Source organism: Syzygium oleosum, unplaced genomic scaffold (assembly GCF_021117445.2).
Source record: "Syzygium oleosum isolate NSW1041296 unplaced genomic scaffold, Sole_v2.1 Sole_v2.26, whole genome shotgun sequence".
Taxonomy (NCBI): domain Eukaryota; kingdom Viridiplantae; phylum Streptophyta; class Magnoliopsida; order Myrtales; family Myrtaceae; genus Syzygium; species Syzygium oleosum.
The window spans coordinates 3,432,444-3,445,378 of record NW_026607510.1 but is presented as its reverse complement, the minus strand read 5'-3'; the positions used below and the strand labels follow the sequence as shown (position 1 = coordinate 3,445,378).

General features: G+C 43.0%; 2 protein-coding genes across 3 annotated transcripts; one reads left to right on the top strand and one right to left on the bottom strand.

The window, feature by feature from the left end:
* Window positions 1-595: 595 nt before the first annotated feature.
* Window positions 596-1,848, bottom strand: LOC115666244 (protein MKS1-like). The gene has a single exon (XM_030588008.2). The coding sequence runs from the start codon at window positions 1,778-1,780 to the stop codon at window positions 1,094-1,096; it is 687 nt and encodes a 228-aa protein (XP_030443868.2). The 5' UTR covers window positions 1,781-1,848; the 3' UTR covers window positions 596-1,093.
* Window positions 1,849-6,531: 4,683 nt separating this feature from the next.
* Window positions 6,532-12,856, top strand: LOC115681960 (zinc finger CCCH domain-containing protein 38). Of its 2 annotated transcripts, none has more exons than XM_030606070.2 (4): window positions 6,532-6,830; window positions 8,636-9,090; window positions 9,364-11,365; window positions 12,393-12,856. In XM_030606070.2, exons 2-4 carry the CDS (start codon window positions 8,666-8,668, stop codon window positions 12,429-12,431), a joined length of 2,466 nt encoding a protein of 821 aa, XP_030461930.1. In that variant the 5' UTR covers window positions 6,532-6,830; window positions 8,636-8,665; the 3' UTR covers window positions 12,432-12,856. The 2 variants fall into 2 exon arrangements, with proteins under 2 accessions (XP_030461930.1, XP_056159151.1); XM_056303176.1 differs by lacking the exon at window positions 6,532-6,830 and adding an exon at window positions 7,292-7,346.
* The last annotated feature ends 79 nt before the right edge of the window (window positions 12,857-12,935 follow it).

Sequence of the window (12,935 nt, the reverse complement as noted above, 5' to 3'; positions counted from 1 at the left end):
GATTGCTTTCTGATATATATTCTCCGCCTCATTTGGAAACTCATTCAATCCCCTTTTCGACAGAGTCGACGCGGCACGTCTCTCTATTAAGAACTCCCGCCAAAAGCTTAACTAAAGGGGTCTATTGAGCTTAACGAATCCTATTACTCAGATTCGTGTTGTTATTTAATTATCCGTTGTGATCATATGGCTGACAAGATGAGGACTAGTTGAATGTCTTGAATATCGACTGAGATTGAACATTCCTAAAGAAATGTAAACAGCCTGTCTATATCGCATGGAAGATTGTAATCAGCCATTTAAGTTGGGGGAACTCTTTTTCCACTCGATAGACATTTAACACGTGAGATCAGTCGCACTCAAAAAGAGGAAATGCACAGGGCAAATTGTTCAATTCGTTATCAATTGCTAATTCCACGAACTTTCCTACACCCCAAATTTACACTACAAAAAATTTGCCACAAGTTTCCAATGAGCTCAGTCCCCCCCACACAGAGCAGCCCACCAAGCTACGAATTGATGGCTACCGAACGCAAGAATGCCACGACCTTCCTTTCTTCTCTACACTTAAAGTACAGATCAGGAACCCCCAATGTTATCTTCCCGCTGCTGCGGTGAAGAGCCGCCCGCATCGGACTTTTGAGGCTTGTCAATAATACAGAATAACTATGATACAAACCGAAAATCCCGTGACAGGTGTAAAGCTCTTATGATGATGACCTCTGGCGAGAGCCGCTAATTTTCATCGCTCGACCGAACTACACTACCCTATTTTCTACTTCTTCCCCAAGTATAAACCCAAAAAATTTCATCACAATCCAACCCCACAAGAGAAAACTGAAAGAAAAATTAACAAAGGAATATAATAGTCACTACAAGAATTTACCTATTCTCTGTCTTCTAAAGCATCAGCTTCTGCTGCTTCTGCCGCTTCCCTCTCCGTCTCTCTCTCTCTAGAAGACGAATCCAGCTTCGTGGAGTAAGTCAAAGTCAAAGTAAACCAACCCCTCCGAGGGTTCTTGATTTTCTCGGTTGCGCGTGATGAGTTCCCCTCTGCAACAGCTCGGAAGAAGTCTGAGACCTTTCTTTACGCTCAAAAGTTAGAGAACAAATTGAAGAGATCGATCGATGAGGTGGGCGAGGGAGAGAAAGCCGTGAACAGGGTCGATGCCGATGGGCTGTTGTAGCTGAAGTTGCCGGGCCAATACGGGCTCAAATCTTGCAACACGTGCGGGTCCGTCGCCGGCGAGAAGAACCCCGCCGATACCCCCGGGAGAGCCCCCGGCGCCGGCGACAGTATCCCCTGAATCTGGCGCAGGTCAAGTTCTTCCAGCATGCCCATCAGCTCGTCGTCGCCGGCCCTCGCCGACGACCCGACCATCTCCGCCGTCGCGGCGGCGCCGGCGAAACCCTTCTCCCTGCCCGTCGGGCTGGTCCGCTCTATCGCCGCCAGCCTGGCCGCCGGGGAGAGGTCGCCGGAGGAGGACCCCGTGAGCTGCTGGACGATGGACATGAAGTTCCGCTCCTCCACGTGGATGACCTTCGGCGAGATGTCGAAGATGATCGTGGGCTGCTGCCGGTCCTCCGCCGCCGACGCCGCCGACGCCGCCGCCGAGGGCCCCGCCGCGTGCTGCGGAGGCGGGTGCCGCGGCGGCTTCCTGATGGCGTGGGACTCCTTGGCGACCCGGAGCGGGGAGGGCCGGGGGCCCAGGAGCTGGACCTCCTTCTTGGGCGGCGACGGCGGCGGCATGCCCCCGCCGGAGGGATCGGAAGGTTCCATGGTTGCAAGGAGCTTGTCGGGCCGGTCAGCCTCGGCGGAAAACCGACGGGAGGGAGAAGGGAGAAGTGGGAGGATGAATTTGGGACGCACGAAAAGAAGGAAGGAAGGAGGAGGCGCAGAGATTTTTTGGTGGGTGGTGGTCAAAATGAATGCTGAAGCTAAGAAGAGTAAAGACAGCAATGGAGAGAGAGAGAGAGAGAGAGAGAGAGCATTACATTTTTGACCAAAGAAAAGTCAACATTTTCCATCAAAGTCTCCTGTAAATTTTTTCTAAGGTCCTCCCCCCCTTCCCAACCTTTTGGGTTTATTAGCAATCGCAATGAGCTTATGCAATGAGGGTGATGGCTGGCTGAGGTGTGCAAAACGTCTCTGCTCAGCGAAGCACACCTCCTCCTCCTTCTGTAGAGATTTAAGGACAAACGAAAGCCTCCTTTCCATATGCAAAACTGGTCTTCACATCAACTGGAAATGTGAGCATATATAATAAATTACCTGATTCCCTTCCCTCTTCCCCTTGTGCTGTTGGAATCCAAGTTCTGGCTTCTGGGTATTAAGAATTATTAAGGGGCCAGCGTTCATTTCCCGGTCAATTTGACCGGTTTGTACTTTTGGGGGTAGGAAAAGTCCCACTTCGGAATTGTGGGATTTCAAAGTTAAAAAAATTCACCAAAATTTGTTGAGGAAGTAGCATGGCCGGAGGCTCGGAGCCATCTGTGTCTACTGCCGCGCCCCCCCGCCCGGGAAAAATTCCCTCGGTTCTCGCTTTTTCTCCGCGGATCCGGATGATCTCTTCCGTCGCCGTTTTTAAGGATCTCGAATCAAGAAATGCCGGATATATAATGTGTCTAGTTCCGAGGAGGGCGAGACCCCGTCCTAGACCTCTCTTTATGGCGCCGCCTCGAATCTCTATACGTGCTTCGACTCTGTCCCTCGAGCCCGTGAGCTAATCTTGCTAAGCGCATTTTTTTCGGAATGTATTTCTAGTTCATCATTTTATCGGGGAAGGAAAGATGATAATAATAATAAACCAAGATGTTCTTGCCTTTCCGCGCGGCGGGAATGGAGTACTTAAAAACTTCCCACTCATCATTTTTCTTAGGGCCTTGCTTTCCTATCTGTCCCTAAGGCCCCTTTGACCTTTCGCTGTAGCTTTCCTCCAAAAGACATTCTGCCTTGATTCGCTCTTGTTTGGACCTCTTTTCTTCCTCCCCCAAAACCCTAAATTCGTACCTTGGGTGCCCTAATTTCAAGCGACGTGGTTTGAGTGCGGGGCTAGGTTTGCATTCCGGTCGAAACGGCATCGCTTCAGGCATCGTAATTCCATGTTAGCAGGTGCCGTGAAAGTAACGTGCCGTGGAATGACGCGTGAAAACTTTTAAGGTCATCATTGGATAGAAACTTGACAATGGCCAGATTTGGGTACCGGTCGATACTTTTCTACGAGACCAAAAAAAAAGGTTTGGGTCAAAATTACGACCCTAGTTGAAATTAGCGATTTTTTTTAGGGATTTAGGTTTGGATTGCCAAGATTTCAATTTAGATTTAATGAGAGCGCCAAACTTAGCACTTTATGGCCGAAGGGTGTGCATGGAGTAAAATATTCAGGATTGACACACGTGGATAGAGAATTCATAAAAATAAAACTAATCTTTTTGTCCGTAAATAACTATAGATACTAGATCCACAATATATAGGCGAAAATAGCAATGAAAAGACGTATATTTTTTTAAAAGATATAGGCGGAAAATCGGAATTAACCGCGAAAATGGCAATGTACAGATACACCTCATTTTATTGTTAATCTAGTGTATATAGTTCATGCATTACTCCGTCGCTCTAATAAATCTCTTTCTATATTATCTCCGGACCAAAGGGATTCGATTTTCCGGTTATGTATTCTCACTTCCGTCGAGCCGTCCACGTGTCCCAATCGCGAACATCTCACTCCATACGTACCATTTGGCCATAAAAGCGCCTTTTCAATTACCCATTCCGTCGCTCTCACCCGAACATGACACTGAAGTTCGGGTGATACATCCGTGTTTCTTTCAATCCGATTCAATTCAATCCCTCTCCTTTGCCCTAAGGCAGGTCCTACTTTGCCCTCAACAAAAACTTTGAGCCTGTGCCTACTACAATCACAGGCAAGAAAGGAAGGGGAGAGAAAGGGAGTTGTCTGCAGAGAAAATCTCAAGCAGCCTGAAGAAAAACAGAGAGAGCACCATGGAGGGGACAAGGGTTCTTCCAGATCTAAGAGGTTTTGCACACTCAATTCTCACTTTGATTGTGTGGGTGTGAATGCAATAACATTTTTCTTGTCGCTCTGCTGTTTGAATCCTTATAAAATGTTGGCGCTTTTGTGTAATTTCGTAGGAATTCTCTTCTATGATGCAAATTGTGTTGTGTATTGTAAACCTCGTGACATGATCGGTCCTTTTAGAATAACAAATAGTTTAATAGAGGAATTTCAGAGATGAACAGTTTAAAAGTATGAAAATCGATGGAAAAAAAATGCACGATTTTTGCAGCTCCATTTAGGGATTTTTGTTTTTTTTTTATGACCCAGGAAACCCCCGCACGGCCGACAGCCGGGAGGTAAACCCTGGGGGCGACACGTGCTAGCCACCACACACGTGCACCGGTTAAGTTACCCTGCGGCACCCGGGATTCGAACACTCAACCTTTTGCGAGAGAAAGAGTGTGCGCTCCAGCAGCGCCACCCAGGCGGGTGGTGGGTTTTCCATTCTGTAACTTGTTTTTGTTTTTTCTTCTTTTTTACATTCCACCTCGTCAATTTACAGGTTTCCTCCTCCATCCAATGTTGAACCAAATTGTATCGCTTTCTGATTGACAGGTCACAAACAGACGTATGCTTCTTAGTTAAATTTGTACGTGGGTTGATCTTCGTATATGCAACCCACCGGTTAGAGGATTGGTTGGAAGGAAGGGATGATAGAAAGAACAGCCCCAAAAGAAAAAAACTAATTACAAATTATACGATGGATTATATTATACCGCACCCCATCGACCATGCCTTTAAGCCTCTAATACATGATTTCTTAGGGTTATTCGTTTCTTACCGAAATTTCACCGGGCGCCATATTAGCGCCACGCGTCATCTATTAAAATTAGGAAAATGTCAAGTCGGCATTTTTTTTTATTAGTCAAATTGGAATCGAGCTAACTTATGTAATTAGAAGTACTAATTGGACATGTGTTTTAGACTTGATTGCATTATTTGAAAGTTTTAGGTTACAATTTATCTAGAAGGGTTAATACCACGAAAAGTCCCGAACTGGTACACCTATAACAAATTTACCCAAAAACTAATTTGTTGACAATAAAAAACCCAAAATTGGTACACCTGTGACAAGTTTACCTCAAAACCACAAAAAAACCCAAAACTGATATATTTGTGGCAAATTTACTCTCCATTAATTGAATTAATACTATGAAAAATCATAAATCGGTACACCTTTGACAAACGGAGGATCAAACCCCAAATTGGTATATATATACGTCAATTACCATGTGTCCTCCAATTCAGAAATTTAACGATAAAATTTAACGGAAACTAATCGAGGGTAAATTTGTAACAGATGTACCAATTTGGGTTTTTAGTGGTCAAAAAATTAATTTGAAGTAAATTTATCACGGGTGTACAGATCTGGAGTTTTTTCGTGATATTAATCCTTTTCGACAAGTCTCGAAGGCTTATTTGTGTATGAAAATTGTCGCCCACATCGAGGGCAAGGACGTGGATTGCCCCGCTTGACACCTCGCAGCTGCATAATGTGTGACATCCCTGGTCATGCAGTAATGAATGATTATAGTAGCTGGAGAGGTGATTTTTTTGGGTGAGAGCCGGGTCGAGCCCGAAAGTCGGGCCTAATTTGTTGCTCGAGCCTGATTATCAAGGAACCTTTTAGGTCGACTCGGGACAGGTTTTCTCGCGTAAGACTTTTTGCCCGAGTCGCCCATTGACGTGCTCACGGGCTTCTCGAGCTTGGGCAAACTTGCCCTTCCCATTACGCGGGAGGTCCACGATTTTACAGTACGATTAGGGACATTAATCAGTCAATCAACTTATTCTCTCGAATTTTGACGGACTATTTTCTTGGCATTAGCGATGATTAGAGCGCTGACATGGCATATCAGTTGAATGACACGTCATGCATTATTTGTCACATTGATCTCAATCAACACCATGGCAAAAAACTAAGGATCAATATCACGAAAAATCTTAAACTGATGATAAATTTATCCCGAATTAATTTTTTGATCAGCAAAAACTTCAAACTAGTGCACCTATGACAAAATTACCATAAACTAATTTTTTCCCCATAAAAAAACCCCAAACATGTACACTTGTGACAAATTTACCCTCCGCAAAATTGGATTAATACCACGAAAAATTACAAATTGGTAAATTTGTGACAAAACGTAAGGGTTAAACCGCAAAATGGTATACCTGTCAACTGTTACGTGTCATCCAACTCGGTAATTTAACAGTAAAATTTAACAGAAACTGATTGAGGGTAAATTTGTCATAGGTGTACCAATTTGGAGTTTGTCGTGGTCAAAAAATTAATTTGAGGTTAATTTGTCACAAATGAACTAGTTTAGGGTTTTTTCGTGGTATTAATCCAAAAACAAAGGAATTAGAAAAGATAATCTCAATCAATCATCAACTGGAGCATAACACTCAATTTAGACCCGACCCGACCCGTGCCACTCTCCCTCACAGTTCACATCCCAAAGAAAAAGTTCACCTTTCTCTCTCCCCTCTCTCCTCTCTCTTTCTGAATTGAAGCTGTAAAAACCCTAGTCACTGTCCTCCATCCTCAATCCAAGGTGCTTCCGTCATGGTTTTCTCAAATTAATGGACGAAACAAGCAACTCGGCCTCTCCCGACTGCGTGCGCGGCGTTTCGGAAGGCATATCCTGGTCGAACTCGAGTGGGCACGTTCACCCAAGTCTTCGACCCGGTAGGACGCTCGACAACACGTGTTGGGTTCATTGATTTCGCGTGATTTCGTTCTGCGTTTTGGTAATTCCGCTGCATTCTCCCTCCCGTAATGCTTACTTTCGATGGGTTTGAGCGTGAAATTTGCTGGGTTGAGCTTGTAATCTGTGGCGGGGTTTTAGTTCAGAAGTAGCTGAAGATAGAACGGCAATGGCAATGTAAATTTCGCTGCTTTACTTCTGTTGATGAATCAAACTGTCTTTTTTGTTTATTTTGGTTATGTAGATATGCGATTGATTTGTTTGGTTTCCAGTCGGATGACTGGAAACGCGTGGTTGAAATTCGCGCGCCAGACCGAGTATTGGTATTCTATTGTAAGCAAAGAGGTAGGCGAGAGTCAGTTTCTTGAGAATACTTCAGACTCGTATTCGGCTAGTCAGAGGGTTTTCTGATGTGGGTCGACTGGTATGGCAATTTAATCTTAACTCCGAATGATGCGGCAAAAGTGGGGCACTTTATTCTATTAGTACATGTGCTGATTGGGGATAGCGCGTTTTGGCGATACAGGGTGTTGTCATGCTTTTTATGCAAAATGCACAGGTGCTCCTGCAATTTGCCCTAGTTATCATTTTAGCAGCTGGTTAGGTTATTACTTAGAACAGTAGTACGTCTGAATTTGTTATCCGATAAAGTTGTTTGTTTTTTATATGATGGGAGTGATCTGTAGCCCGTGCATGTGGCTTGTCACATTATTTTTGACAACTTGTTGCCTCCTCACCACCGAGTGAATGGGCTCCTCTGTCATACTCTTCTCTTCTTATGAAACCTCGGATCCATCCATACATTGAACCTGGCATCAACTATTATTTCAGTCTATAGTAATCAACCTACCTATTTTCTTGTTCAGATTGATGGATTAGATTCATATCCGTCCTAGTATCTGTCTCACTGGCTTGTTTCTGGAGAAATTAGGTTGTAGCAAGGATATTTAATGTTGGCTATTGGCTAGCAGTTGCTCTAAAAGCCTCGAAAGGAAAGAAACTCTCATATGAGGTGAGGAATGTAAATTGAGGAGCTTGATTGAAATGAAGAATTTCTGAAGATTCTAAGCTTGAAAAGAATCATTTGTTAGATAAGCTAAATATGAGAATTGGAAGACAATGATGAGCAATAAGGGTGTCCAATGAGGTGGTTGAGTTAGAATAACCTATAACAAGATGACGAAGAAATTTGCAGAGAAGGCATGTAATGATCGGAGAGCAAGTTTTTGGTGGTTGAAGGCAAAAAGAATGTGAAGACCATATTGAAGGAACAAGTGTGGACATATGTCACTCCCTATTTTAGAAGAGATTGCCTCATTGTGGGGCTGCATTTTCTCGGAGCCCTATCTATGTATATTGGATTGAGGAATGGGACTTTATTGATTAAACAGATAGTTCAGTAATGAACAATCGCCCTTGAAAAATATTTAGTATCTCTAGAACTTGAATAATGCAGTAGATGATTGTGAGGTAGATAGGCCAAAATGATAAGTAATTCACCCAACTAAAATATTCGTCACCAAATGCTGTTCACCTCAAAATTATTGGTAAGCAACTTAAGTTACTCTTGAAGGGTTATAAATGGCAGTCTCTCTCCCAACATGTAATTCTTTTGGATTGTCATATTCAGTCTGTCATCTCTTTATTGTATCTTGCCATTTTGCTTGGGTTAGATGGGATGATGGAGCGATGATGTTGCTCTTCTTGTTGTCACGGTGGTGGTTGTTGTTGTTGTTGGCTTTCTTTTCCTCACTGTAATTTTCAAATAAGATGAAATTGTGCTCCGCTCCAGAATGTCAAGGACACAAATGAAGACGAGTTAAACATCAAGTTTGTTGTTGGTTTCAGATTACGGTGCCTTGATTAAGAGAATTTGCAATGAGTGGAAAGCGAAGAAGACACAATTCTAAATGGGATTTGAAAGAAGATCCTACGGTTTCCCCGAAAAAGATGGATTATAGGGCTTGGTCCGGGAGAACTGATATGCCAGTTTATGATAGTAGACTACAGCCAAGGCGAGGGTCTGTAGATGCCGGTCATAGCAATGGTCAGAGATGGTCCAACGTGGAGGACAAGAATGTGCCGAAGAGACATGATTTGGAATTTTCATCGCGAGAGCTCATGCTTGCAAATAGAAGCTTACACAGAGATGGCATTGCCAATGTTGATGGGGGTAGAAAGTTGGATCCTGTGCCATGGGATCGAGATGGAAGTTATAGCACGAGGATGTCTCCTGGTCTGGAAGAATGGAGGAAGAGGAATCGCAGTCGCTCCCCTAAAAATAAGTCAGATAGATCACCCGTGTAAGATTCTATACTTGGAACCCTAGTTTGTGAACTTTCTTCAATATAATGGCTGGTTCTGTTTTTATTTTTTCAAAATTATTGCTACCAGCTAATAAATCTCATATTGATGTACACCAATGCTGTTATTCTTTTTTTATGTTACCAATGTTGCTGTTCTTTTTTTATGGTTTGCTTCTGCCGGGATTAGTCCTGTGAAATCAGGTGATGGCAGAAATATGACATTTTTCCTTAACTTTGAATGGTCTTACTATACCATTTCATCTATTACAGGAGTAGGAGCAGAAATTGGAGGACGAGCACGAGTAGGAGCAGGAGCCCTGTCCATGGATCTAGGAAGGACTCTGGTGTATATGACAAGACCAGGAGCCGAACTGGTGTTTCATCGCAGTTATGCAAGGAATTTGCTGTTGGTAGGTGCAGGAGAGGAAGTGATTGTCGGTTTTTACATCAGGGTAATCAGCAGTACAATGATAGTTGGGAAAGTAGGCACAAGAAAAGTGGTAGCACTAGGGAATATTCAGAGAGAAACAGATCTTCTGAGATATGTAACAATTTTCAGAGAGGAACTTGTCGGTGGGGGGCTTCATGCAGGTACATTCATTCTGACGTTCCTGGTAAGGTGTATCCCAAGGAAGTGGCTGCAACTGGAGAAATTGACCAGCGAAAGAGAGACTTGTCCCTCGAACTAGTTGGTGAGGGTGAATCTCACAGGAGAACGGTGCCATCTGATCCAAGGATCACTGACTGGTCCCTCAACAATAGATGGGAGCATAAGTCCAGTGAAGAGAGCAAAATGTGGGATGACCAAACTAGACATAATCTGCTTAATATTGACCAGAAGCAATTGCCTCAGTTGGAAGCATCTGTTAAATTGGGCTTGCGTGAACCAAGAGCTACTGAAATATTCATAGGTGACGCTAACATGTCTCCTGACTGGAATTATCAGCCTCAGTCTTCAAATCAGGTGACAGATGATAGGAGTAAAGAAACTTATGGTGCACCGTCTCTAATACATAATGAAACTCTAGTGGCAAGTCGTCGGCAAGATCAAAGTTTGGATGCTTCGGTGCCAATGTACCAGTCTTCTGCCACACAACGACCAGGAACTGAAGATTCTTGTCTACGTATGGACAACTGCAGGGAAAATGGGTTGTTATACAATAATAACGACAATATCAATAAAACTGTGGGTTTACTTACTGATTCATATAGTCATCCTGATGCACTGCACAAGCAGAATATTGGCCAGAATAACCATAATCCATGTGCAATGGTACCTCCAATGTCAAATGTCGGGCAGAATCAGTTGGGGTTTCCAAGTGACCCCAGGAAGGCTGGAAATGTCATGAGTTCTCTAATTAAGCCTCTCCCTGAGGAGGGGAAATCAGTGAATCACCCTCCTGTTATTGATGCAAATATATTGCAATTAACCTCCTCAAATCCTCCAGTTCCAGCCACGATGAATGGAGAGCATCTTAGACAACTTAACAACCTTTCAGCTTCTTTGGCTCAGATTTTGGAAGCTGGGAAACAGCTTCCACAACTTTATGCTGCTTTAAACTCCCATCAGGGAATAGATATGCCTTCCATGCTAAGTTCGGCAACGCTAGGTGATCAAGCTACACCTTTCCTGTCTAGTTTATCTGTTGGATCTCAGAAACACTATGATCCGATATCTGATAGCATTGAACCAAAGAAATCTGACAACGAGAAGCAAGTCCATTCATCCGATGTTGTTGTAGATGAGAGTACAAAAGTAACTTCTAGTAGCTTACCTCCACCATCTGTTGCTGTAGTGCCCAATGGTACTGTCTCACACAACGCCAGCAGTTCAGTAGGTAATCATGAAAGTCATCAGACAAGTCAGGTGGAGCCGGATGAGAGCTCGAAGGTGAAGGATAGCTCCAAGCTGAGGGAGGATGGAGACAAAGAAAAGGTGAGTGATGAAAGCAAGAAAGGAAAGGGCAAGGATCCACAGGAGGATGAGCATTTGGAAAACATGGAAGGGGTTACTAAGGATGGTGAGAATAAAAAGAGTAAAGAAGGAAAAAATCTACGTGCTTTTAAATTTGCTTTAGTGGAATATGTGAAGGAGCTTCTGAAGCCAACTTGGAAGGAGGGCCAATTTGGCAAAGAAGCTTACAAAGCTATTGTCAAGAAAGTGGTCGACAAGGTCACCAGTACCATGCAAGGGGCAAATATTCCCCAATCTCAGGAGAAAATCGACCATTACCTGTCGTTTGCAAAACCAAAGCTTACCAAACTTGTACAGGTTAGCTCTTTTCTTTTTATTCATCTCTCGTAAACTTCTTCGGTTCAGTTGTATATGTATGTGTAATCTGTCATTTGTTGATTTATGTTTGTATTCTTTTAAAACATTCTGTCTACTTTAACTCTATCAATGCTTCTTTCATTTTATTTGATTTTCTTATGCGGAATGTCAGATTCAAATGTTACTTTATCAACATGGAATGTGTGAATGGTACCTATGTGCTTTCATGGATTCGTTTCTTCTCTTATTACCTGGTATTTGGAGGAGATAAATAGTAGCAATTTGTTTTAGCTGAGCTCCTTTCAGCTTCTTTGTTGTTAATTTTCACTTTTGCAGTTATCTTGTCTGAATTAAGCATTCTAGTAATTGCGATGACTCCTGTCTTTTAAGTCTGGTCCTGGATCCCTTGTCAGTAGCCTTGTGTTTCTTCAAATGTCATGACGGTATTACTGTGGTGTTTCTCGGTTCTTTGGTCTTCAGATGTAAAAACATGCGGGCACAAACGGACTACCTGTTCATAGGCTGATGATCACTTTTAGCCCATGCACAACTAAAGAGAGTTAGTTGCTGGATTTAACACATGCTGGCATGTCATGACTGGTTCTCATTGTTAACCTATTGTGTTGCTATGGCTTTTCCCTGTTTATTTCATTGAACAAGATAACCTGGCATTGGTAGTCTATTATTTTCGAGGGGAAGACTGATCTCACCCTATGCCACATTGTGGAAACTTATTTTTATATTGCTTGTATCAATCACTAGTAATAGTGTTAGCTATGGAGAAGTTTCAATCTGTTGTTTGAGAGTTGAGATTCTTAACGAATTGAATAAGCTGAACAAGAATGCAAAGTGAGGCTTGAGGTGTTCGTTATTGCCACAGAAGAAGAATTAGGAAATTACCAACTCACCTTTTATGCAGAATATGCAATGCCTACTTTGCTGTACCGATTGCTACAATTTGAGAAGATATTGTTCAAGTGGGCATTTTTCTTTCGCTCTCATCTTCTCATTGTATGTTCCGGTGCAGGCGTATGTGGAAAAGGAAAAAGCTCGGAAGGCGCCGTGAGTCGAGGACATGGAACAAACTTGTGTATCGTTTCTCTTGTTCTGTGCAATGCAACACAACCATTTTATAGTCGCTTCTCCAGTGTTTCGTTATGTAGCTTTTAAAGACGACCCAATTCTCTCATTCTCTCCCCAACTCTCTCTCTCTCTCTCTCTCTCTCTCTCTCTCTCTCTCTCTCATATTACTTCGCCTTTTTGCGGGTTTTCATCGATGTGCCTGTAGGTTCGCTTAACTTCGATTCTCCATCTTGACCCTTTTTTTTTTTCGGTTGTTCTTTAGTTTAAACAGGCCTGTTGTTAATTATTCAAGAGCCATTTGCAATATACAACATTTTTACTTTTTGATGAATAATAATATGTCAGGCAATGTACAAGAACGGATATGAGAAGATGAGGCGGAGGTTTTCGTCCGTCTGCCGTGCCTTTGCATCTTAAGTAACTTCCATATATCTGCATTTTGTGTTCATCGAAATGTTCTGATGTTCAATCAGGACTTTCTTGATGT

What these genes read in the sequence shown, in the direction of transcription:
- LOC115666244 (XM_030588008.2), bottom strand. Translation starts at nt 1,780, where the DNA reads ATGGAACCTTCCGATCCCTCCGGCGGGGGCATGCCGCCGCCGTCGCCG.
- LOC115681960 (XM_030606070.2), top strand. Translation starts at nt 8,666, where the DNA reads ATGAGTGGAAAGCGAAGAAGACACAATTCTAAATGGGATTTGAAAGAA. An exon ending in AAGTCAGATAGATCACCCGT is followed by an intron (nt 9,091 to 9,363) that starts GTAAGATTCTAT and finishes CATCTATTACAG; the next exon opens with GAGTAGGAGCAGAAATTGGA. An exon ending in AGCTTACCAAACTTGTACAG is followed by an intron (nt 11,366 to 12,392) that starts GTTAGCTCTTTT and finishes GTTCCGGTGCAG; the next exon opens with GCGTATGTGGAAAAGGAAAA.